The 26,282-nt window shown below is 51.5% G+C and overlaps 5 protein-coding genes across 5 annotated transcripts; 3 read left to right on the top strand and 2 right to left on the bottom strand.

Moving 5' to 3' along the window:
* Positions 1–2,020: 2,020 nt before the first annotated feature.
* On the top strand, positions 2,021–5,512 carry CTHT_0016850 (uncharacterized protein; the record flags this gene model as incomplete). The annotated part of the gene is made up of 3 exons (XM_006692124.1): positions 2,021–4,427; positions 4,512–5,223; positions 5,434–5,512. 3 exons carry the CDS (start codon positions 2,021–2,023, stop codon positions 5,510–5,512), a joined length of 3,198 nt encoding a protein of 1,065 aa, XP_006692187.1.
* A 3,028-nt stretch (positions 5,513–8,540) lies between these two features.
* Positions 8,541–11,174, bottom strand: CTHT_0016840 (uncharacterized protein; the record flags this gene model as incomplete). The annotated part of the gene is made up of 7 exons (XM_006692123.1): positions 8,541–8,579; positions 8,635–9,483; positions 9,537–9,616; positions 9,673–9,919; positions 9,991–10,362; positions 10,623–10,956; positions 11,149–11,174. The coding sequence occupies 7 exons, from the start codon at positions 11,172–11,174 to the stop codon at positions 8,541–8,543; spliced, it is 1,947 nt and encodes a 648-aa protein (XP_006692186.1).
* Positions 11,175–18,698: 7,524 nt separating this feature from the next.
* Positions 18,699–20,005, top strand: CTHT_0016830 (uncharacterized protein; the record flags this gene model as incomplete). Its single annotated transcript, XM_006692122.1, has 6 exons — positions 18,699–18,716; positions 18,782–18,954; positions 19,012–19,078; positions 19,136–19,176; positions 19,235–19,749; positions 19,857–20,005. The coding sequence occupies 6 exons, from the start codon at positions 18,699–18,701 to the stop codon at positions 20,003–20,005; spliced, it is 963 nt and encodes a 320-aa protein (XP_006692185.1).
* A 116-nt stretch (positions 20,006–20,121) lies between these two features.
* CTHT_0016820 (uncharacterized protein) lies at positions 20,122–21,168 on the bottom strand (the record flags this gene model as incomplete). Its single annotated transcript, XM_006692121.1, has 4 exons — positions 20,122–20,558; positions 20,611–20,681; positions 20,774–20,799; positions 20,887–21,168. 4 exons carry the CDS (start codon positions 21,166–21,168, stop codon positions 20,122–20,124), a joined length of 816 nt encoding a protein of 271 aa, XP_006692184.1.
* A 1,949-nt stretch (positions 21,169–23,117) lies between these two features.
* CTHT_0016810 (uncharacterized protein) lies at positions 23,118–24,313 on the top strand (the record flags this gene model as incomplete). Its single annotated transcript, XM_006692120.1, has 2 exons — positions 23,118–24,072; positions 24,159–24,313. 2 exons carry the CDS (start codon positions 23,118–23,120, stop codon positions 24,311–24,313), a joined length of 1,110 nt encoding a protein of 369 aa, XP_006692183.1.
* Positions 24,314–26,282: the final 1,969 nt, after the last annotated feature.

Genomic DNA, 26,282 nt, shown 5'->3' with positions numbered 1-26,282 from the left:
CTTTTTCTTTTTTCTTTTTCTTTTTTTGCTTTATCTTTCAGGTAATTAAGCTACCTTTTTTAGGGTTGGAAGGATTAGGGAGGTTAAGGGAGGGGGGGAGGGAGGTGGGAAGAGGGGGAAAGGTAAGGAAAAGCTATTTTATGTGGCATGTCATGGATGGAGGGGGGCCTATGAGAATAACTATGGCTGTGTGTGTTATTAGGGATTTATGTACATGAGCGCTTGGCGGCGGCGATCTTAGGCTACCTCTCTAGGGCCCAGGGTCTAACCGCGTAAGACCAGAGTGGTTATTTGAGTTAAGGAGGTAGTGGCAATGACGTTGAGTTAGGCATCCATCATGATCTCTGCAGTAAGTTAGTCAAGTAAGAGTGTGTATACGTGTCTGTCTGTATGTGTGTCTGTGTGAGTGGAGTGTGAGTGAGTGTGTATGTGAGGTGTCCTGGAAGTGAGACAGCATGAGACAGACAAACACAACGGGTGAATTGTAGCATGGTGTAGCTGAGATGGTGAGTTGAAATTTCGATTGTTACCAGCATGGTAGAGCTGTTTCACATTGTTTAATAGAGCCTTGAGCTATGCCCCTGAGTGATAGAGGAGGGGTTGAAAATAAACGAATGGAGGGTAGCCGGGGCAACACAGTCAGGGGGAGACAAGAACAAAGAGCTTTAGCTTACTCAGGTACCATCGCCATTCAATAGTAACCCTCACTCAAACACCTAATCAATATCTTCCGTTTCCTTTCATGCTCATTAAAATGGGTAGGTGTACTCGCTAATTTTCCATTTTTCTTTATCAGCTTAATATTGCCGCCTAACCCTAACAAATGACCCGATAGCTCACCGTCTTTTTTTTTGTTGCTAAGAGGCGTAATCTTGACCTGAAAGAGTTGGGGAGTTCGGAAGCAAACAAAGATCAAGTTCGTAATAATGACGATGATGTATTTATGAAATAGTGGTGATCCAGAAAATCATATGACACTTCTACTTGATATTTCGACTCAGTCTGTTTGGTGTGTCGGATACGTGCCTGACGGTCTAGGGTTTCGAAGCCAATCGTTGCCAGAAGCAGACGAACCATGCAAAAAATGAGTTCATCTCTTGCCATCTTCCTCTTTGTCTGCTTCCGCCCTTGCCCCCCGCAACCCCCCCCCCCCCTCCCTTCTTTTTCCCCTCCTCCCACCCTGAACTCATCCCTATGTCAACTCCCCAACCCCTTTTGTCAACCCTAACCCTCTCATTAGTTCACTTATTCATGCCAAGAGCGATGACGCAAGTCCCCCTCCCAGTCCAGCCAATCGCTTCATGCATGCTTACGTAAGATCATCGAATAGCATCCTGGTTGTTGGCCGTGACCCACCTCAGGATCACAAGCTGCCCCACTCCATTTGGCCGGCTTTTTGAAGACCCGACAAGGCTGACGACAATCACTTCAAGTTCTTTCTTTAACGTGTGAGGGGTTGAAGTTCTCTCATTCTATTTCGAGCCTCTGATTGTGAAGTTTGATGGTTTCAAGGTTGACAGACCCAAGCAAGAACGAGATCGGTATTATTATTAAAGAAAGGGACGGTTTTGGGATTATTTTTTTTTCTTTTTCGAGGAGCCAACGGGCTTTCTTGCGAAAAGTGAACAGATCGGCACGTGAAGATTCTGAAGGCCTGAGGGGATGGTGAGATATATGGGTGATTGACCTACCAGCCCTTGAAAAAGCATTCGTATATTTCTCTGCGGAGCGAGAGTGAAAACGACCTCTCCTCGAAGACGACAAACAGAGACGACAACAACAACAAGCAGACTTTTGACACTAGTTTTACGATCCCTACAATCTCTCTCTGTCACGCCGGCACGCTGTGGCACCCTCACACGACTGCTAACAAACCAATGAATGCTTTCCTACCCCGTCTGAGGCACACAGCAAAGCAACCTGACCCCATCAACCTCATCACCAATCTACCTTTGTCGCTCAATCTCACTCTGTCACGTCATCCTACCTCAACGAACCCCTAACGGCAATTTAAACAAATATGTCCTTCATCCGCCACCGCAACACCCCCGACCTCTCTGCCGGCCTGGTGCCCCCGGGCTCATCATCCCAGACGGGATGGACCTCCCCCTTCGCCGAACAAACCTCCCGCCTCCTCTCCCGACACGGCATCAACTCCCTTGTCACGTGCCTCGCATACGACCCGGTGCAATCCCTTCTCGCTGTGGGCACTGCCGAATCCAAGTATGGTCGTGGACGCATCTACCTCTTCGGGGCAGGCCGCGTGCAGAGGGTGATTGATCCCCCTCCGCCGAACGAGACCTCCTCGGGGATCGCAGGGTTGGGCCTGACGAAGAAAGAAGGGGCTGCGTCGGTCGTGGACGTTAGATTCGTTTGCGGCGGACGGAGGTTGTTGGTACTGGATGGCGGAGATCATGTGTTGCTGTATGATCTCGCGGCATGTCCGCCGGGTCTGGTGGGGAGGGCGACGTATGCGAAGGTTGCGTGTCTCGCGACCGATCCGGCTTTGGAATGGGCGTTAGTAGGGCTCCAGGCGGGCGGGGACGTGATGGCGTTTGATTTGGTGTCGGGGAGGCCGGCCGTGGGAGGGGGGGCGTGGAGGTTGGGGAATGTATGGAGGGAAAGGGAACGTGAGAAGGGCAGAGTGGCTGGGCTGCATTCGATCGGTGTTGTTGGCGTGCACTGGCATCCGAGGGATGTGGGCAAGCTGGCGGTGGCGTATACCGAGGCTGTGGTGGTGTATTCCTTCAAGAGGAATGAAGTGCAGAAGTGGCTAGAGCTGCCTCAGCACCAGACGGGAAAGGCGAGGATCACCTGTGCTGCGTGGCATCCCACGGGAACATTCATCGTCGCCGGGTTGGACGATGGAAGACTGGTAGTCTGGGACGTGAAAGAGGGAAGGGTTCTCTGCGTCTGCACCGTCGTCGTCGACAGCATCGAAGACAACTCCTGTCGTCGTGCGCCAATCGCCAAACTCTCCTGGTGCTGCAAATCCCCCTCCAACCCAGACGACACTGCCCTCCTCATTCTCGGCGGCAATGCCCCCTCCCTCTCCTCTCCCTCAACCTCAACGACATCAACCACCCCCCTCACCTTCCTTGACCTCGGCCCAACTCCCACCTACGCCACCTCCTCCTGGGACACCCTCACACAACACTTCACCGCCCCCAAGCGCCTGGTCCCCCTCCCCGTACCCCCGGGCGCCGAAGTCGCCTCCTACACTCTTATCCCGCGCTCTTCGCCCCACTACCACGGCGCCTGCGACCCCATCGCCGCTCTCGTCCTCCTCACGTCCGGCGAGGTGGTGACGCTGACCATCCCCTCCGGCTACCCCATCTCCCCAACCAACATGCTCCCTCCGTCACTGAGCTTCATCCACCCGTTTGTCAACCGCATCTTCCTGACGCACATCCCCCGCGAGCGATGGCTGGGATTGGTCGAGAAGCGACAGACGGGAGAAAATTTCTTGCGCGGGGGTGCCCCGGCGCCAACGTTCCATGGCGAGAGCAGGTATCCGTATCCGTTTCGGCATGTCGTGCTTGCCGCGCACGCGGATTGTACGATTCGCGCGTGGGATGTCGGGTTCGGGAGGAGCAGTGAGATTGAGAACGCGGGACAGTTGCAAGTTGATGTGGCGCGGGCGGTGGGCAGGGTCGGGGAGACGGATGCCAGCGGGATGGCGGGGGTCACGGTCGTGGGGATGAGTGAGGTTACGGCGGAGATGGTTGCCGGCACGAAGGGGGGAGAGGTGGTTGTTTGGAGGTGGGGGGTAAATAATAATAATGCCTTCCTTGGAAGGCGGGAAGATGAGAAAGAGGAAGGGGAGACGAAGCCGGGCGAGGTGAGGGACATCTCGCATCGGACGGAGCCCAATTTGAGGGAGGGACTGATGCCGCTGGTGTTGTATGCCCTGCCGGGAGGGAAGGCTCCTGTCAGTGCTGTTAAGGTATCCGATGTCGGTTTCGTGGCGGCTGCGTCGGAGAATGGGTGTGTTAGTGTGCTCGATCTACGCGGGCCTGCGGTGATTTTCCAGGCGCAGGTTGGCGACTTGACCAGGGAGCAGGACAAGAGGTCATCGTTGTTGGCGTTCGGGAAGGGCAAGCATGCGATGGATGGCAGGCCGGAGTTTGCGACGGTGCTGGAGTTTGGGGTCATGACGTTGGGCGAAGACGGGTATTCCAGTATTGCGTGTTTTGTTGGGACGGATAGGGGTAGGGTAGTGACGCTCAAAATACTGCCTGTTCAAGGGGCAGGCAAGGGACAGCCTGGGTACCGGGTTGAGCCTGCGGGCGTGAGCAAGGTCGGGAGTGATCGCGTTATGGCGGTTTGCCCTGTCAATGGGGATAATGGTCTCCCCGCGGCGGCGACAGTAGACGCTGTTGCTGGCTTGAGAGAGGGTCGCAAAGTCGACGGCATCCTCGTAGTCGGTAAGTCTCTTCCCTCTTTCTCTCTCTCCTTTCCCCCCCCCCCCCCCTCTTTTTCCAAAACCCGCTCACTAACATTGGTATCAGCGACCCAATCCACGGCCCGCGTATTCAAACCGCCGACCTCCAAACCGGTGGCCTCACGTTCCCTAGACGACATCTCCGGTCACCTCTGCGACGCAGCCTCCGTCGTCTACCCCCCACGCTCCCTCTCCTCCCCCAATGTTCCCCCCTTCGCAGCCCTCCTGACCCTCCACTCCTCCGGCTCCCTCGCCCGAATCTTCTCCCTCCCACACCTCAAAGAACTCTCACACCTCTCCCTCCCCGCCCTCGACCCCGCCCGCGCCCTGAACGCAGCCATCTCTCGCTCCGGTAGCATCCTCGCTTGGATGGGCCCCTCCGAAATCGGGCTCTACTCCGTCTGGCGGGAGACACAGCAAGGCTATCAACGAAGGGACGAGCGATACCACGGCGCCGGGGACGGTGGCGACTTTTTGGTGATTGAGGGCCGCGAGTGTCCTGCTAGACCGACCATCTCTGGCGTGGAGTGGGTGACGGGGACGCAGTATGTGAGCGTGACTGATCTGGGGATATTGATCGGCGGGGAGGGGTGGGAGAGGAGGAGGGAAATGGAGAAGCAGGCTGCCCAGGGGGCGCACAGGGAGGAGGGAGGAGGGACGGCAAGCAAGAGTCAGGAGGGGTGGGGTGAATATTTGGCACGGCAGATTGATGAGCGAATGGAGAGGTTGAATGTGGTTGATGATGCGATGATGAAGTTGCAAGAGACGACGCAAGGGTGGTGAGTATATCCTTCTTTCTCTCTTGTTCTGTTCTGCTCGTCTTCATATATTGTTCGCTTCAATATTGGCTATGCCCAGGAGGACGCCAAATCAAGGGTTGGATGAAAAGTTGGAAGGAATGAGCATTTTGGATATGACTCTCGAGATCCCTCGAGCAAAAAAAAGAAAACACTGACTCCTCCGTCTTTCTTTTCTTTTCTTCCTAACAGGTCCGAAAGCGTCAACAATTACGTCAAGAAACAGAAGCGCGAGGCACTGCTTGGTAGCATCAAGAAGTCCTTCTTTTAAGCGTCTTCAGCTCTTTTCGGTGCGGCAACGACGCAATGCGAGCTCGGGCGCGGTTCGTCGTGGGGATGTTCTCGAGTGGTTGTCATGATTCCGATTTTCCTCGTTTCGAAATTTCAACCATCCGGCCGTTCGAAATGAATCGTTTAATTCAGCGGCGGTCTTGTTTCAAGGCCCTCGAGTTCGATGGTCCGCATCGTTTTAGCACTTGTCGACAACCCTCATCACAGTCATATTGTCCTCGAAGCGAAGCAGTGATGACATCACTCATACCCCAAGGCGGTGGGCATTCTGCTTGGTTCTCAAGTTTTCAAGTATTCTTAGAATTGGTTGGCTACTTCCAGCAGCTACCTAAGCAAACAGATAGATAGATATCTATAGAGTCCTTCTTCCCTTGCCTAAGCTTCGTTGTTTGTTTACTCAACAACAGCCGAGCCTGAATCATCGAAATCCGATCTTTGTTCTCCGTCACGCCCGATACCCGATGTTCAGCTGCTTTTGATATCCGAACATATTTCCGTTCCGGTTCCTGGGATCCAGCTAGCCGACGCTTATCAGGTTCTTGGGGGCGATTTTGCCGAGGTTATTTGCGATGGAGCCTGACAGACGGATGGAGTGAGACGGGTTTGTGATTGGGATATAAACATCAGCATCCCATCACCACTGTCTTGCGAGTTTCATGTAGATCCGTTCGCGATGCGAAAAAGGATGGGTATCACAGTATTTTGCGATGTGGTTGTTTGCGGAGCGAGCATCACTCCTGGCAAACAGCGGGATGAGTGACCGAAGGAGACAAGACACCCACAGCAGCATCCCGACACAGCACCACCACCACCACCAACAAGCAGCAGACACACACACGCGTGCGCGCACAGCCAAAATGACCTACCTACCTACCTACCTACCTTCTCGGCATGGCAGACGTCCCGTTTTTCCCCTCCTGTTTTGCGCTCCTCCTAATGGCGTCCTACCTCCCTTCCCCTTCCTGGACCTGACCTAATGCATCCCCGACCACGACGACTCCCCATTGTCAACACAGACCGCAAAAGCAAACCACGACTCCCACATCCACTCAGGACCCAGCCCCAGCCCCAGCCCCTTTACTTAACCTCCCAAGACCAAGACTTGAACCAGAAAAAAAAAACCCTGCCGGACCAAGAAAACCTAGCACCCTGTCCAGCCGATAAGAGACCGAGGCACCACCAGAATGCGTTAGCCGGTTAACTGACTCCATCGTCGCCGCCACTACCGCCCCATCTCCCCCTCCCTGTTTTCCCTCCCGTTCTCGCTCCCACCGACGGCGACCTCCGAGTGTATGAATCTTATCTCTGGGCCTGACCGCTGGATTAACATTGCCGGTTCATCATTCCTCCTTTGTCGTAGACAAGTATTGCAATATGTAGGAGTGGCGAGTGCTTAGTCAACTGAAGTCATGTTAGTGTATGTTAGTGGCTTATGTAATCCCACCCCTGCCAGGGGGTGAAGGTATAGCCGGGACCGAGCCGAACGCCGACCAAGTGAGAGAAACCGGCAAGGAAAGAGAGTGTGTTGGATAGCTGAACGACAAAATCTAGACGATCTGACCCTGAATGTTTCAGCAGCCTCCGCAAAAAGAGGACCGCCGAGCAGTTGGTTCCCGATGTCGATGTCGGGACTTTTTAGTTTCCCCAGCGGCGGTCGAGTACAGTTTTCTCCCCGATCAATGGCTTGCATCGTCGGTCTCTCGTCTGTCTGCAAGCCAGTCAACATCGTAATGCACGCAACACATAGAACACAATAGGGCAATTGGGCTTGCTCAAACTTACTCCATCTTTGGTCTCATTCCCAGCTTGGCCCCCGTTTTTCTCCCAGAGTCCTAATGACACCCAACCCTTACTGCTCCTTTCCTGTTTGTTTCCCTCATCTCCACGCTCCTGGGACACACCGACCCTTGGCACTGGCACCCTCCTGAACGACGTGTTCCGTTGTCGTGGTCATCTCTCCTTTACTTTCCCAAACTTTCTGTAGGCTTAGGTGGAGCCGCCGTACCTTTTTTTTTTTTTTTTTTCACCGTCCCCCACCCCAATTGAGTCCATCCAGCAGTCAGCTTACCCCTTTTTTTCATTCACTCTCCAGTCCAGGGACCCTGAGAATCAGGCTTTTTATTCTCCCGCCGGTTCAGCTTCCTGACCCCAAGCCAAGTTTGCCTAGCTCCCTTTCCCCAACCAACCTGTCAATTGCCCTCCCTGTCTGCCCGTCTTCTCTGCCTTGCCCTCTTCCCCCAAGTACCTGAGTCATGTCCCCTCCCCTCCTTGGCATGTTAATGACACAGTTCCATGTCCCTCGTCCGTCTTGACGGGCTTTGACACCCACGTGGACCATCAGTGGACCACCAAACCAAAACTGTCAAAAGGATGTGGAAACCCAGTCCAGCTGTTTTGAGTGGGCTCGTCATCGAAGGGATGTGGGCGCAAGCATACTCCGCTGAAATTGCGGGGGGAGACGAAAAGAATTATCTCTCTTTCCGCTTGGTTAGACAGGAACCAATCTTTTGCCAACGATGATCCTTGATGCGGAGGTTGAAGTTAGCTCCATCTGAGATGCGATGGAGCCTGTCGTTCTGGCTGGCGTGGAGGTGTGGAGGTGTGGAGGTGTGTAGAGGCGTGGAGTGGTGATAGGTTAGATGGAGTGGGTGGACTCGACTCGACGATTTTGGACGAACGTTCATCCAGGGCATCTGTTTGAGCCCCGACTCGGATTGTTGAGTCGGGGAGCCCAAAACATTACGAGCGGGAACAATGAACCAAAAAAAAAAAAAGAAAGAAATGTCTCACATTCAAAAACACAATCATAACCCAAGGGGACAAACTTGAAAGGTAGAGTGATGAATTTCATCATCATTGCCGCCCTTCCAGAGAGGCCAGCATAGCAATACTAAACTAGCTTATCATTCAAAAATGTTGGTCCCAGATCCCTCCAATAGCACACTAGTCATATCCAAAACGTAGATGCGTGGTCTGGCCAACACACCTCATATCCATAATCATTTCGTTTAATAAGTATAGCGGAAGCCAGGCTCGTAGTCATCATCCTGTAAGTCGTTAGCATCCTATCCAAAAGGACTTCATGTAGCCAAAGATACTCACCCCATCGCACTCAAGCTCAACCTCCCCGCGGTCAGCCTTCGCGTTGGCATGGCGGAAGTAGAGACTGAGCAGGCAAACGAGGAGAATGTTGAGACCGGTCGTGGCGAAGCAGGCATACAGACCGGGGCGGTAGTGCGGGCTGTCCTGCGAGCGGAAGACCAGCGAGCCAGCGATACCACCGATACCACCAAAAGAGACGAAGGTAGCCGAGCACAGAGCGCGCTTCCACTGGCCGCGGATGTTGTTGGCCTGGTAGGACATGGCAGCGGGGACGTTGGCGTTGCCGCCGGCGGTCATGAGGAAGATGCCGAAGTAGCGGACACCGGGCGAGGTGGCCCAGCCGACGATGGGTAGACCGATGAGGACCAGGATGCAGTTGAAGATGATGATGGGACCACGAAGGCGGAACTTGTCGCCGGCAAGACCGGTCAGGTAGGTGACGATACCGCCGAAGACATAAGGAGGAGCCACCAGGCACTGGGCAGCGCCGACGCTGAAGCCCATGTTATACTGCAGAATGATGGGCATGAAGTAAGCGAGGGCATAGGTGACGGTGGTGGTGTTGAAAAAGATCATGGCGTACGCCCAGATCTTGATGTCAAGCGCCGGCCTGAGATACTTGATGATCGAGAAGGGCTGAGGCTTGACATCACCGCGGTCCTGTTGCACGCGGGCGCAGATCCAAGCACGCTCGCGCTCACCCAGGAAAGCCCAGGTCTTGCGCTTCGAATCGGGGAAGTCAACCAGCAGCCAGTAGCCAGCGGTACCCAGAAGAACGGTAAGGATACCCTCGATGATGAAGATCCAGCGCCAGCCGTTGAGATTAGCCAGGCCAGCCATTTGCATGAGCTACGGCGGTCAGCATCCAAGTCATCTTTACCCCACAAGTGCGAGAAACTTACGCCATAGGCCAGGATACCCGCGCAGGCAGACGCGGCCGAACCGCAGAGATAGAAGATCGAGTTGCGCACGCCGACCTCGTCTGCTGGAGTTAGCCGTGCTCTTTCATCCTCGATGATAATGCTGGACAGTTCTTACACCTCGTATACCAGGTGCTCAGCAGATAGACGCAGCTGGGGAAGAAACCAGCCTCGAGGACACCGAGAATCAGACGCATCGCCGTCATGCCGCCCCAAGTTGGGATGAAACCCATGCCAATCATGACACCGCCCCAGAGAACCGTGATGACAGACATGTGCAACCTGGGTCCGATCTTGCGGCAGATGACAGTTGAGGGCGGCTGGAAGATGACATAGGTGACGAAGAAGACGAGAGTGATGACGCTCTGGACTGTGTTAGTCGGTCGCTCTGTCAAAAAAAAAAGAAAAGAAAAGAAAAGGTCGCTTGGGTTCATACATAGCGGTTGCCAATGAGCTTGAGATCGGTGCCCATGCCGGCGATCATGGCAGCGCCCAGGTTGGTACGGTCCATCAAGCTGATGCAGTACAGGGCGCCGACCGTCAAGACAAGACGCCGGTCGATCTGGCGGATGATTTTTTTCTGTTCCTGCGGCGTGAAGCCGAAGTCATCGGGGTTGATAGGGGCCGGCGAGGCGATGCCAGACTCCTTGGTGCCACGGTCCGAGTCGGCGGCCTCGACCGTCTCGACGGCCACCTTCTCCTGCGAACCGGACATGTTGGTCTCGTGTAGCTGTGTGCTGTTGTCTGGTGTCTGGTCGAAGGAGTTTTTGTGACGTTTTGGGTGGTCAAGAGGCGAAGAGTCGAGGTTCTGCTTGCGGGTGAAGATGAAGGCGAGGGACGAGGAACGAAAAGACACGAGTAAAGGAGGGTATCGAGGTGGTATAAGTAATGGACGACTACAATCTTGCCTTCAACCCCTCCCTGGCTGACCGGCCTGGATCTCCATTACCGGGTCGCCTCGTGTGACAGTTCCACCCCCGCATCTTGGATGTCTAGCGCGGTGATGGATGATGAGCATGCGAGCAAGAAACAAGCCTGTCGACGTTGGTCTCTCGTCCAATGGCTGACTCTGGATCTTCCCCAGAGTTCCTTGTTGCCCTCCTCGCCGGGACGGCCCCAGATGTGAGCCAAGCACAGCCGAACGACCGGGCCCGGTAGCTCGAGTCCAGTCGACTCCAACTTCTGCCCAATCCACGCGTTCTGGTACCTCATCCGGCGCTTGACATGCTTCTGGCTCCATTTTCCCCAGGTCCAAGAGTCCAGGTGCTGCACTCTTGCCTCCTCCTCCACCGCCCCTTTGAAAACCCACAACCGACAAAGCTCGAGGACGAGGCCGTCGTCAAACTTGTCGTCTCCTCGCGACCAGCCAGGCCAGCCAGAGAGGTCAGGAGGGACAGGCTCTCTAGTCGAATCAGCTGGGGAACGGGTCCTGTCGTCGTCCCAATGGCTTCTTGCTGACCCAGTGACCCCATCTCCCCCATCAAGAAATGGAGAAACGTTGCGAGCTGTCAGATTTGGCTCAAGGGCCAAGATTCCCGATCAGGATGTCGTCGCCGTTGCAGAGCAGGGAAGGCCATGCTGGGCACGTGTGGACGGTGTGTCGAGGCTGCTGGGGGTCATGCTGGGCTGGCACTACTGCACCGTCGCCGACATGGTGGCGTTCGAGGCGCATGCTTGGCATGGCAGCAGGGGGGGTTGGTCGGCAGGGGTCCTGTGTTCCATCGGTCGAACTGCCGCGGTCTTTCTCCGCAAACGCGGGGAAATTTGCGGAGGAGGTGGGGGGGGGGGAGTGAGTGGAGGAGAAGAGGGGTTGACCACTCATTGTCCGTCATTTTTCCCTCGTCCTATCCAATCCCCAGGGTGCGCCAACCCTCCGCCAACCAACCGCTAAGGTTGTTCTGCGCCCGCCAACCCTCTTCTAGCCGACACGCCGATTTCTGGTTTTGCTTGCGATTGGTCGTCGTCGTCCGATGATGGAGCTGCGCTGGAGCCTGGAGCTTCTCCCCTCTCGACAGCGGAACGATCTGACATCATGCAGCCCAAGCCCGCTGCGGTGCGAGGATACTTCGCCTAGCCCAGTCCCTCTTGTTCACCGGCCGCCTCGAGGCTCTGCTTCCCTTCGACGCTTGGCATCCGCAAAAATCGTCCCAACTCTTCTTAGCGTCTTTCCAAGACCTCGGTATCTTGGCCTGTTTCCCGGGATGTGGCGAGCTCCAAGGAGATTCTCGTCTCTCATTGATCGTCGACCGCATCTCTGCCACCTCGACACGGTGATGGGATGAAGGAGGGGTAGCAGACGCATCGAGCTATTTACCTCGGCCGACTGCGAGAATCAATACCAGAATCATGCATCCTGCTACACGTCTTGGGCAATTATGGCAATTATGGGGTGTGAGTGACCACATGTTACTGATCGACAGGCACAGGAGCTTGTTGGGGGCTGGCAGATTAATCCTACACGCTGCAAGACGCAGGATGCTATTAACGGTATCCATTTGTCATAGAAGTCTAAGGACGGGTCCAGCGTGCCACCGTGGCGGAGACAACGGAGTCTGCAAGTTGCACTCCTCCATCGACTCGCTCCGCCCACAATCTGGAGAACACGAGGCGTGGGCCGCAGCAATGTCCCCAGCTTCCAGCCTGTCGGGCCCGTCTGTCCTCTCCTTATTGCTAACGCCCTGTTGGGACAATTATCTGTCGAGATGTCACAGCTTCCCTGCTCGACTTTGATTTCTATTGGGCATTGTCAGCCAGCTGGAGGGCGACACTGACCAGATACGTCTTTGTCTTTCGTGCTAATCCTTTTCTTATTGACCCCCTTCTAGGCTTTCTCTGTCTTGAGCGGTCAGCACTGGGTCTGAATGGTAACCAAACCTGGGCTGCTGGCTTTGTGCTCGGACTCGAGACTCTGGGGGAGCCCCATCGTGTGGGCCATGTGAGGGAGTTTCCCACTTTTCCTCTTTCTATCTCGTTTGGCCTGATGGATTCGTAGGTCTGACGCGGTGTTGGCTTGGATCTCTCCCGACTGGAGGGGCTATGGTGAGTTTGATTTCCCTTTCTGCTCGGATTGCAATTGCTTGGAGAGATCTTTTTCTCTGATCTGAACTCTCCGTAAATCTCTCCCGAGTCCATGTCAAAGCAAATCCCATGAGTCTGTCCAATACGACAATCTCCTGTTGCCTTGGGTATATCTAGACACTGATTGGGCTTCCTCTGTTGCCACCGTTCTGGCCCTCTTGTGGTCGAGATATTAAGGTATCCTCTAAGTCTAGTGGTATCCAATGGGGCTCAATGCCTTCTCCTCATCCCAAATGTCCAGCTCTTGGTGATAGCCTGCCTGCTCATCATGTGACCAATCCCAAAAGAATTAGCTCTTTCCTTTCTTGTTATCTAGCATTGATCTCCATAGCTTTCCAGTACTTCAAAGAATGTCTTCCCTGCAAGGTTTCATCTCCATTCAAGCGCTGAGTGGGACTCCCAACTTCACGGCTACGCTTTCCGCGCCCGCCCGTCTGCGTTGACAGTCTTGGCCCAGCAGGCGGTGACTGCTTGTTATCATGCCATCTGAGTGCTGTCATTCAGTGGGATGCTCTTTCCGGTTTTAGTTTCAGGAGTGAAAAATTTGCGGTTGAGATCGCAATTGGTTCCCCTCTATTTTCAAACTTCTGGGATGAATTTTTTGTTCTTCGAGTTGTTTGCCTTAAGTCCAGCCTCATTCATCCCTGTTGGCCGCGATGTTGGGAAATTATCCCGCTTGGTTTCTGCGCAAGTTTATGAGCAGCCCTGAAATGAATATGAGAGCTTGCCAGGTTCTTTCCTACACTAGGGAGTACCACAATTGGGGTTTGTAGCAAATTAATTGATTTTCATGTTGTCTGACCTGGGTGAAAATACTGTTAGCCCAGAGATTCTTAAATGAGAATAAAAATCGTTATAGCCAGATTCCTGCATCTTAGAGAGCTCTGTATTGTAAAAGAGGGGTTATTAGAGAGAGGGTGAACTCGATATTGTCCTATAATTGGTTCCAGCCCGACGATGTAGACCCAGGCGCAGCCAGCGATGCCAATACCGACGTCGCCTCAAGTGCAGCATTGATAACAAGCAGCATCTACCAATATCGGCATCTGTATGGCTGGACTTATGCCAGGGAGTTGGGTTTGTCTGAAGCCTGGGCACCAAAAAACATGTTTGCGGAGACCTTGAAGCTCAAGCAAATGTAACCATTAACTGTGCTTGTAACGGGTGACTTGGTCTGGTGCAGGCAAGGATCGACAATGGGTCAAATGAGTTAGATGGTGGCTACTGACGATGTGGGGTGCACAGCGAAGTCAATTACTACGTGTAATAATCTTTCTTGGTCCTCAGTGTCCTTGTGTTTGGGAGAGGAAACCCCAAGAGAGATCCTTCATTGTGTCCAGGTACTCCCTTCATAAAATCCCTTTGCCCTTGTGAGTACCTCGCGGTCTCCTGGTATCTTCAGGGTTTTTTTTTTTTCAGCGTTGCAAGATTATCTAACTCATTCTTACCACCCCCTTATATTTCCCGGGCTCTACCAATCAGATATGCCTTTTCCTTTCTCAGCTCTTGTGTCACCGGTGTTCTTATATGTTGGCTGTCAAGGATATTTCTTCTTGGACTACCGTGTCCATGTGACAGTGCTTGAGCTTATTTCGGAGTGTTCTCATGATATGTCGACTATTCACTACGCCTCAGTTATCCTAGCCAATGAAAATTATTCCAAGCTCATATCTCATCTGTTTATCAAAGCATGTGCTTCTTGACAGCCGGAATGACTGTTGCCAATCTCATCCTCAACACATATCCCTCTGTTTAGAAAATTTTAGACTTAGGTACAGGAGCGGAAATCTGGGAAGTGCAAATTTCCATGCTTTCCCAATGTTGTTCAAAGCCAAGAACATATGATTAATATATTCATTTAACAGGGCTAGGTGGCAGATCTCTACCTTGACGCTGAAGTCATCGGCACTGACAACACGCCAATGTAACCAAACTGGATGCCACCAATTGTAAAGGGTTCAGCTCGATGATGCCAAGCCGGACTGGACATGGCCCGATAATACATTTGATTGCACCCATGCAAGATACATGATGGGATCCACAACCACCCCCCCCCTTTGCCTGGGACAAATTATACCGTGAAGCATCCTGTTGCTGCAAACCTGGCGATCAGTTTGAGCACTATGAGGCAACGTCTACCTGGAAATCTGGCGTTGGTCGTCCTAAGAATAGCCCAACGGCTTAATTGGGGAATATCTTCGCCGATGGTGGCAAGAGGATAAGGCGCTCATTTACCATCATCGAAGGGCCATATCCAGGGACGTGGGATTGCCGCTGCAGGCTCTGTTGATATCACCGTGATAGACTTGAAGGGACCTGCGGATGGTAGATTGTCTGGCCCAGTCGAGAAGGAAGCCGGGGCTTTGACCTACGTAGCAATTTAGCGAACCTTAAGGGTAAGATTACGGCTTCAAGCCCAAAATCATGGTTTAATAACTAAAATTGGATAAATCAAAATGTTTGAATCCTTGGGGGAGCATGATCATAAGCCTGAAAAAAAATTGACAGAAGGGCACCACCAGGCGTGGAGACTGTCTGTCCAGACATGATGAGAATTGAATTGACAGCTCGAGAGTTCTTTCTCGATTTCGTGGATAGTAGTACATGGCCATTCTTGGCCGTTGGAGTGATTTGTCTGCTTAATTGCTATAATGAACAATACCATAACCTGCTAAATAGACCGTGATGCTTTGGCAGTACGCCGGCTCCTTGAAGGGACTATCGGTTCAAGCCGATGGAAGTTTGAGAAATTAATAGGTCTGTGATGCCCTTGGATGTTCTGGGCTGCACGCGCGCTACATTGACAGAGCCAGTGAGTACCCCCATGGCCGAGAGGCCTAAGTAACCTTATTAAACTCTGTCGTGCTGGGTATAAAGCATTGCAGCTGTTGCTCTTCAAAGGAGTATCCCTAGTAAGTGTAAGTCATCAACATGTGTTTATTATACTCTGCTCTTTGTACACACCACTCACTGGTTGCTATTGACTAAACAGCTCAGTGAAGGTTTTGCACTGGCCCAGGAAGGTTGGCAACGACCATTCAGGGCCGGAAAGTTATCCAAACTCAGAAATAGCATTGCTCTATACCAATTCTGTCTTTAGGCAGTGGGGAACACGAGACTACAGCTTTGGTGTGCAGCGCAGGCTGCTCCTAAATATGTTGTCTTAATGAAGTCATAGCCATTGTGACTGGGAAGAAGCTTTGTTACTAATATATAATGTATCTATGCTGCGCCATCCTCATTGCAGAGCATGTTCTGTACAATACGTGTCGGACAATACATGACCGCGTATTTCAGTTGCTGCGGCTCGTGCAGTTTACATTGAGGTTGTACATAGCTGGAGGAGGTCATCCCCTCTTTTGCGCTGTTAAAAAAGTTGCCCTACCTGCAGCCCCCCCCCCCCCAATAAGCATTAACCATTGTCTCTTTGCTATCACTTCTTACTGATAAAGATCCAAAGCTGGCTACATTTTTCATTATCACCCCTCCAGCTGCAGCTGATAATCATATGGGGGCCCTTAGCTCTGGAGCAACGCTCAATCTTGGATTCATACTCATCGTACTCATGAGTTGGGCACAGGAGTCAGTAAGTTCTGTGAAAACAGTGCTTCAGTGCGCAACTACTGATTCTTTTCTCAAGGTTACTGTTACTGATAAGGAGGATAGCATTGCTAGTATCGAAACATTTGTGGCTAGCAGTCTCTATCACTGCCGCACTCTGTATGGCCAGCCATACCACAGAGAACTTGGACAAGCACAGCGTTGGTTGCCTGTAGACGATCTACACGCGCAGACCCTGGAGCTAAAGTGTGTGAGCTCTTTAGATGAGCATATGAAATGCCTACTCAGGACAGCCGTGATCTAATTGCTTCAGTCACTATGGGTCAGTTCTGTTGCAGGGTGGAAAGCTGTTCTTAGCCCCCATCAAGCCTGATGTGCAGGTAAGTGAATTCGTTGGATTGCGCGTTGAGAGACCACCTCCTGAAACCCATTGTTAAATCCATCTAATGCCATTGATTGAAAGTGCTTGAATTGGCACAGGAACAGAAATCTGTGCAATGTGTGTGGAATCTCTTCGCTTAGATCTCATAAACACATACCTACATAGCCTCAAACAGAGAATTTGCAGATGACCTTCGGAATGCTGAGGTGATTGCCACCGACCTTCCACCAGATCAGTCGACCTGGGCACCTCTAAATATAAAGTTTCAGATTGATGATGCGAATGAACTCTGGACCTGACCAGGCAATATGTTCGATTCTGTTTATGTGCGTTATATGCTTGGTACTACTACCGACTGGGATAATTTCTATCGCCAGGCCTTCTGCTGCACCAAGCCAGGAGGATGGTTTGAACACCGGGAAGTCACACTTACATGGAAGAGTGCTAAGGGGATTCCCGAGGGCAGTGCGATGGCCCGGTGGAATGCGCTATTTGCAGACTTTGGACGGAGAACGAACCGCTCCTTTACCATTATCGAAGATGACATCCAAGTCAAAGGCATACAAGCGGCCGGCTTTGTTGACATAGTCGTCAAGGACCTAAAAACTCATTTTGACGACCAAGTTGACAGTTCTAAGGAAAAGGAGATGATAGAAAATATGCTTCATCTAGCCATCCACACGGACTTGGAAGGTATGAAAGGCTCCAAGGCTTTGCGGTGTGTTTGCTGCTTATATCACCGTGACGCGACTTTGGATTTGTCGATACTTACGCTGAAAATCGATCGATTAGGCTATGTTACACACGCGTTCGGAGTTGTATTAGGGTTGTCAAAAGATATTGCAAAGTTCGTTACTGAACTATGAGAACAAGCCGATGACGAGTCTGTGCGCTATCGGTGCGCTCGTTGGGCGGTCTACGGCCGCAAACCTCAGTAGTTGTTTGATCCACATACTCTCTCGCGGCACAAGCACATCCAGCTATTAGTGTTTTCTCAGGAGATATTCGCGACGTTGTGACTTCGACAAGGACGCTTCCGTGTTGGAGATGCTGTTCCGCTGCTGTGTGGCTAAGTGCTGCGTTCACAACTTTCTGCATTAGGGATGCATTTCTGTCTACGAATCAGTTTTATGCCTGTATACTGTCGAGGAAGCTTTTTGGAAATAAATCCTTTGACTGACTTTATGCCCCCAATATTCTCCTGCGATGTTGTGTGCTAGGCCTTATGACTAGCTCACTGTCCAATTACTTAACCCAATCACGTGTAGCAGCAGATTATGGATGCTAGATATGTCGAAGTGCATTAGTCAGTTCGAGAAAGATTTGCTATATATACATATCGATCAATGACAGACGGCACGAACCGTTGCCACCGCGGTTGGTCATGCATGTCAGCCTCGAACAGGACACAGCCGTCGGTGATAGCTTACCATTCAGGTGTTGTTACGTAATGTTAGAACATTATATCGCATACAAGACTTGTTGAAGAAAGGTTCGACATGCTGATGGCGAATATCATTTTGCACCAGGCATGGCAGGTAAAGTTTAGGTGGCCTTCCACTCCTAATTACTGTCCTAACATGAAACCTTTGTGGGGTTGATAAACTCAGCACAGAACTTGGTCCACAAGCCTTTTTCCAAATCGACATTCCGTCTAGAGTAAACCGATAAACAGCGGTATAATAATCAATTCCAAGAATGTGTTATAGCTATCACCAATGGTGCAGTGCCAAGCCCTTGGCTATGCAATGTGATGCCACTGCAGAACGTGTCACGGCAAGCCTGAGTTGTCACCGCTTGAACCAATTCAGGCTAGGGGCCATGTATGTAGGTCGTTGTGCAAGTATAAGTTATCACGTCGTCCCTTCATCACACAGTGCGACCCGTGAACAAAAACATGGAACTTAGATATGCACCAGCTGTTTCCTCAGACGATAAATAGTCAACGCCCTGACCTTTGGGCAAGACGTGTACAAAGCGCATTAGCTGCTCTGCGGCCTGCAAATTACTAGACCTCTCTTCTTAGTGCTTGAAAGTTGTTGACCTTGGGAACTGGGCGGTTCTAGCAGTATTTTGAAATCTCCATTTCTGAGTGACACAAAACGCCCCTTCAAGACCCCAACATGAGCAAACGAGAGGAGGTAAACTTTGTGTCAGCAATGACAAGCCCCACAAGTCCAAGGCTAATAATATTCTTAATTCTTAGCCTGTGTCATTTGACGATGATTCGGATGATAGTATTGCTAGCAGCAAGACATCAATTGCTAGCAGTCTCTATCACTACCGCACCCTTTTTGGCCGGTCCTACCATCATGAGATTGGACAAGCAGAGCATTGGGCCCCTGTTGACAACGCACATGCAGACACCTTGGAGTTGAAGTAAGTGCATGAGTTCTCGTCATTGTGTTTATGGGTTCCAAAGGGCTGATGGCACAGTCATTATGCCTCGATCTTATTGACAGATGGAAAGTTATACCTTGCGCCGATCAAGCCTGATGCTAAGGTAATATTGTTCGTGATAGCTGCATGCTAGGGACATATGTGCTGATCCCATGATTAGAAAGTCCTAGAGATTGGCACAGGAACGGGTCTTTGGGCTATGTAAGTGAACATGAAGCCCGGCGGGGCACAAGACGCAACTACTCATCTACTTCCACAGAGACTTCGCCGAGGCCCACCCCAACACCGAAGTAATCGCCACCGATATAGCCCCCATCCAACCAACTTGGTCACCACCCAATGTCAAGTTCCAAATCGACGACGCCAACCTAGACTGGACTTGGCAAGACAACACATTCGACTTCATCTACCTGCGCTACATGGTCGGCACGATCTCGGACTGGAACAAATTCTACCGGGAGGCCTTCCGCGTGTGCAAACCGGGCGGCTGGATCGAGCACTACGAGATTTCCGCAATCTGGACATCTACCACTCCTGTCCCTGAAGACAGTCCCCTGAGTTTGTGGGGCAAGATGTTCACGGAAGGGGGGAAGAAGTTGGGCCGTTCGTTTACCGTTATCGAGGATGATATCCAGATCGAGGGAATCAAGGCTGCTGGGTTTGTAGACATGGTTGTCAAGGACTTCGTGGGTCCACTTGATGATCACACGACGGATCCCAAGATGCAGGAGGTCGGAAAGCTGTTGAATCTGGCTGTGCATAGTGACTTGGAAGGTAAGTCCGGATGTAGTCCACGATGCAGATCGTTGGGTCCATTATTTAAGTTCGATGTGAGTTTCGAGTGGCGTGAAAAGGAGATTAACAGTGATCTTCTCGTGCAGGCTATGTCACCTATATCTATGGTGTGGTATTGGGCTGGAGCCAGGAAGAAATCGCGTCGTACCTCCGTCAACTGCGAATCCAGACAAGTGACAAGTCGCTTCACACGTTCTGTAGGCGTCGGATTGTGTATGCCCGCAAGCCTGAGTAGGTTCTAAGGGGTCAAAATAGAAGTAGCTTGTAGATACCAGACCGGGACAGCTTGTTTATGAGCAGTTGAACGAGGAAATCGTGTTCTATATCAGCCCATCAACAGTTTAACCTCACTCAATCATCATCCCTCTCAACCAATGCCCGTTGGAGGATATCTTCCCGCAGCTTTTTCATGCCCTCTAAATTCTCATGCTCCTCACCCCCATAAAACATCCAAGTCTTATCCGTCAGGTTCGCAAACCTCCACGCCATGTCGAAGTCTCCTATATCGAGATATGCCCGCGTAAAGGTTTCATAGTACTCCACCAACTGAGGATGCAGTTGTTCTTGGTCAATGAGCCACAGTGCTTCACTAACAAGTTCTCCAATGCGTCGAGAGTTCAGTTCAGATGCCTGTCTAAGCGTGTGGTGAATGTAGAGGAGCCGGACTCGACGACTATCGGAGATCTCTTTCTCCTTTCGTGATGCTGAGCATAAATCACAACGGCAGCGGAAGCCCCATGCTTGAAGGACGGCTTGTCGTTCTTCGGAGGTGTATCCGAGGGGGACGTCTGATGTTTGTCAGTGGAAAGGTTGCGACATGGAGGTGTGGTCAAAGCTTACAGCTGTAGGTGACCTCTTCCCCTGCTTGGATGTCTCGAAGGGTGACGACCTCCATGGCCATGTTGCTGGGACTATATCGCCAGAAGACACTTTCAGTCGTCAGTCAACTCTCAGTTCTGCCACTACACCGGACTTCTTATGGCAACACTGACGAAAGACTTACTTTGGACGACAGTTGTGATTGATTCTCTTTAACAAACGACATGCTTCCATCAGCAAACTCTCTCGCACAAGATATACGATCGCTAGCCATAGGCGAGTGGGAATGAAACATACCGAACCGTTGATAACAATTGCTAGATGTTGCTCCCCCTGAATCTCAATCCCAAACCCATTCGTGCGTATGACATCCAGTACTGGCTCTCCGCCCGTGCTCCGTGCAAGAGCCATGAACGCATCCCTCCGTCCCGGCGGGAGCTGCTTCACTGCTTTTCGCAGCATGGCCCTCTTCTGCCGCTCAGTGAAGATATCCCGGTTGATAAAGTCTAGTCGTACTATCAAAACTGGAAACTCAACCAGAATGACATTGTGCTTGTGGAGCTTCTGGGTTGCGAGCATGCCTTTTCCTCGTCCGGGGAGGTCGCGAACTTCATATCCTCTTTTCGACTCCTGATGTTGGCTATTTTCCAATATTCTCGATCGTAAAGATGGATGAACTCGAGAATCGTCAAGGGATGTGACAAGACTGGCTGCAAGTTGTGGCGTGGTAATCAAACTAATGCCTTGGTTTCCTCGGAACGAAGCGAGGGTAAACACACAGTCAGCGTCACTACCAATGTAGCCACTATCGTTTGCAGGGTCCAGACATAATGGGGGTTGTGACCACGGCGAGAAATCATCTGCTAGTGGACATGTGCCTTCCAAAAGTGAGGTTTTCCAAGAGGTCAGCTCAGGGCTTGGAGTTGAGCAAATCGTCCAGTCCTTTGGTGGAGGGAAAGGTGATGCGTTTTGAATGAGTCTGGCCAGAATGAGCAATCCAGTGAGTAGTTTGTTATGCCGGCCATGACGGGACCTGCCTTTCATGTTGTGACTGAGAGCTTTAAGCAAATCGAAAGTTGAAACTGAAATCTGGTGAGCAGGATGAATGCAGGGTGTTGGTGAGAAAGTGAGAAGTGAACATAATTTCAGTTATTAGGAACAAAAACTTGAATATCAGAATGGATTCCTTCTTAGACAGAAAGACAGGCCACATATCAATAAGAACCGGCCAGTCGGAAAAGAGGCTGCTCTGTATAGGTGACATAGGATGGCTCAGCCATAGCCGTTGACTTTATCCGGGTAATGTCAATTTCCCTTGGTGACCGACAAACTGGTTCCCCTGCTAGGCTTCTATGAGCCTTTCTGGTTGACAGAGTGCCGTAGTTCAGATTACGTTAAGTTTCTTCACCATGATAAGAGATCAACTGAAAAAACGACAATAGATATAATCCTCACTCCTCGAATAACAGATGGCAGCAGAGTCAGTCAAAAGATTTCAAGAAGAGAAAAAGCCTAGCAAGCTTCTCTTTCAAGCACTTCAACGGATATTGAGGATCTCATTTCATGTCCTAATAGATGTGAGATTATGAGTTTGAAAAACACTGAGTGAGGAGCAGTGCTGCTGCCTGCACTAGTGCAATTTCAGTAAATCAATGCTTCAGGAAACACCACATCAGATGCCTCGACGGAAAATTTACTAAGCAACGTCGGCAACTTATCGCCGTGGTCAGAGTTCCTCATAGTCATGTGGCCGATCGAAGAAAAAAAATCAATGGCCACAGCAGTCATGGCGAAAGCTGCTAACCATTGCACAAAAAAAAATGGAACCTGGTGTATCAGGATCATTTTTTCTGTCTTTTCTTTGCTGCTTTTTCTGGATGGAAGGTGGAACGTGATGCTAGAAATAACCAATAAGAAAGCACCAGAGTGGGGGTGTGGGCCGCCGGGTAAACCAATCAAGGGGGAGCAAGGGTTCAAATGGAAGAAAAAAGGACAAAAGGGATGGAAAGAAAAAAAGAACAAAGGCTAGCTTCATCTCATCCGTTTTCTTTGTGATCGCACCTTCGCATTTATCATCAACCAGCGCATTGCAAACCAGAAGGTTCTTTCCCACGCACCACGACAAGCCTACTTCAACCTTTTTTCCTCCCGGGGGACCAACCATTTTTACCGTTTTCCTTGAATCCTTTCACTTTATCCACATTCCATAACTTGTTTTTTTTTCTTCCCCTCTCACCACGCGAACAACCGCCCGCGATTTGCATACTGAGGCCTCACTCACTCACCTCACCACATCCTTCTCAATTGATCCCCGTGACATCATCTGTGAGATTCTCTGTTGGAATGGTAGGTTTCCATACTCTGCGCGCATCTTAATCCAGTTGTTTGTCTGTTTTCAATCAGGCTAGCAGCATCTTTCATTTAAAAAAAATGCGAAGAGTAATTCGCTACTATCAACAACAATCAAATGATGCCAAGAGCTACCTGACTGTGATGTTAATGGAACAAGACGTATCCCAGCTCAAGACATGCTAACCAACCGACTCATTCAGGCTGGTCCAAAAGACACATCGCCAAACAACAGCATCACCGTGGCCCCTGGCCCCGTTGCACCAGCACACAGTGATGTTGATTCTTCCCGCAGCACACCTGCCGAGATGGATGGTGTCGAAGAGCACGGGGCAAGGCCCTCCAGTGTTTCCAGCTCTACCGAGATCGCAAAGAGCAACGGCCAAACAGTCATCGTGGACGGCCGTGTGGTGGACGCTTACGACTACCAGTTCTCTGACCTCGATGAAATCACCATCCGCCAGCTGAAGGAAGATATCCTCGCCTACGAGTACGATCTCGACTACTGCAAGTCCCAGCTTCACGAGGACGATCTCACTCCGCAAGAGATGCGCACCCTGCAGCTGCGCATCCTCGACCTGGGTCATCAAATTCGCCACTGTAAGCACCGCATCGAGACCATCCAAGCGCAAGCGCGCCGCTCTGTCTGGCGACCGGGTGGCTATGCAGCTTTTCCCTCTTCCTCGATCAACTACGGCCTCAACGGCACCAGCAAGCCTGGCCGCAAGCCCGCCGCAGGCACAACAGCTGTCCTACCGACCAGACCGGCTGTCATAGACTCTGCGGCCCAGCCTACCACTATATCGACCGGCAAACGCTCCTCAGAAGACGATGCTAGCGAGACTAGTACTAAACGCATGAAATCATCGCCCTCTCCCGAGCCAGAGCGATATCTTAGGCGGGGCAGCTCGCAGGAGGGTGTCAACACGGCGTTGCAGCGTCTCGGTTTCTGGAAGTGCCGGCTTTGCTCGGCGCCCAAGTACTTGCTGGCGGGCAACCCGCGGTCTCCAGCGGCGCCGTGCAAGTGGCCGCTGAAGGACATATCGAAGATGATTACGCACTTTACTGAGATGCATGGCGAGCATACGCCGGCGGAGAGGTGTGCTGAATTGGGGGCTGCGTTGAGGCAAAATCGTAAGTTTTGGCTCCTGGAGTCTTGCTTGCCCAGCGGTGTGAGTTTGGTGATGTTGAGTCATTGGCTGACGCTTGGATTGTTTCAGGCGGTCCGTTCGAGTACTGGCTGCGCAAGACCCGCGCCCAGAACATCACAGACGGCAGAGTCATCGACGAGTGTCTTCAGGAGCTGCTCAAGGGCCGGATGCCCGAGCTGCTCCGCCGCCATAGTCGTGCGGCTGCGGGGATGGCCATGTCCTGATCTTAACTGATTTCGGTCGGTCGGTTGGAGTTTGGAAGTTGCGTTGAGTCTAGGTCGTCATCGTCCTTCATTTAGCATTCTCGTGTTCTGCCTTCGGTTGGCTGAGCCTCCCCTGCTTTTAAGTCATGATGATGTGCTCTATGAGTTATGGTCACGGAGAAGTTTAAAAATTAGGGCTGGGAGCATATTAAGAGCATAATCCGGTTCACATGAGCATTGGTCATCCGGTAGATGAGGAAGCAGGAAACGGGATGAGATGCGTTATCCTTATACCGATTACTTACGTAGTGCCGAGATTAATGCGACGATCGTATTTCATGAGCATAACAGACAGGTCCATGATCATCCCTGTTATGATCGGTGAGTTTTTTTGCGTTGATGTGAAGTTCGGGTGGAATTTGGCGGGGTACTTGACAACTTAACAACATGTTTCAACAATAGCAGGCAACTGCGCGCAGTGGTGAGCTTGAACCCTAAGAAAGAAGGTCCTTAATATCAACTATTCTGGCTATAATAAACTAATAATTTTTTTTCCAAATTTTTGACCATTCCATCCAGCCATTAGGTTTAAGAAAGAGACCCGAGATATTAAGCAATGACTAGACGTGAGACTTGGAGGGGCAGGGTGGGGTACATCTCTTGGCATTTCGATGACGTCGTTCCCGTATCTCTCGATACGAGGGCACGGTAAGATAAGAAACCTCCCCAAACACCGACAATACCCGGCGTATCTCTCCATCTCTTTGGACGTCAGCTAGCACGCCTCCAAAATGCCCATTGGAAAGCAATTAAAGCAATCTGTTGTAGCAGTCGGGGGGCTAAGTTCTGGAATACTAGCCTATCTTGGCACAACAACCACTATCATCACCCCCCTGGCTGAGGATGATCCTCTGTGGCGGTCACAGAGCTATTCCTTGTACAACCCACACCGGAACGCTGCCACACAGGACGTGTGCATCAAGAGGATCCCTCTGAGAAAGGTTAAGCCAGAGCTCTTGCATGGCGAGGGCGATCTGGTTGTAGAATTTTGTCGCGGGGTTTGGGGTGGATTGGGTAAGATCCCAGCAGCATGATTTCAAGTTCCGGGTGCTGTTTGCCCAATCGCCAAAGCACGCTGTTGAAGATGGAAGGGAAAGAAAGTTAAACCATCACCTCCAACTACTACTACTAACACCTCGTTTCCCTATAACCAAGGCTACCGCCCCCAACGCGCCTACCTCTCCCACAAATACCACACCCCCCAAACTTCCTCTCACCTCTGGACCGTCCCTGATCTCCAAACATCGCCCTACGACATAGGCACTCTTGTCACTGACCACTTCGAAGTGGTTGACAAAACCCCAACCTCAATAACCTTCCGCTGCGGCGACACCCCGCGCAACCCTGGCCCCCGAGACTCGGACGGACTGTTTGTCATATCCGCTGAGGTTGACAAGACCCGGAGGGAGGTGATCCTGGGGTTGAAGAGCTGCTTTTTTAATAGCAGGAGGAAGCTTGAGGGCGAGAAGGGGCCAATGCCATGGTGGATGGAGTTGATGCATCGGTGGTATGCGAGATTGTGGATGGTGACGGGAGCGTGGAATGTCACAGGACGCTAGAGTAGTAGTACAAGTGTAGTACCCAGTGAGGGACAGTTCTGCTTGGAGCCACGTTGGGATGCGGGGTACAGCGCGGGGGCTTACTGCTGCTGTTGAACCTCAGCCCGATCACGGGACTGCAAGAATAGATACATCTGGTGAGGGGAATGGAGAGATAAAAGTAGAAGTAAACTGCTTTTGGAGAGCAGACCTGCGAAGTTTGTTGGGAAGTCTGGGTTATATCTGGTGTGTTGACAACTCGACACGGGTATTTTAAAGAGCAACGCATCCACATACATCCCCGGTTGGGTGCTGACTTTAGGAGTATCGGTCGTGCGATCCCTCAGAAGTTTTTACCTCTGGCAGAAAGATCAAGAGCATCAAAGTTCACG

The sequence above is a fragment of the Thermochaetoides thermophila genome, assembly GCF_000221225.1.
Source record: "Thermochaetoides thermophila DSM 1495 unplaced genomic scaffold scf7180000011815, whole genome shotgun sequence".
NCBI lineage: Eukaryota > Fungi > Ascomycota > Sordariomycetes > Sordariales > Chaetomiaceae > Thermochaetoides > Thermochaetoides thermophila.
The sequence above is the reverse complement of the archived record's forward strand: the minus strand, read 5'-3'. Positions and strand labels throughout refer to the sequence as shown.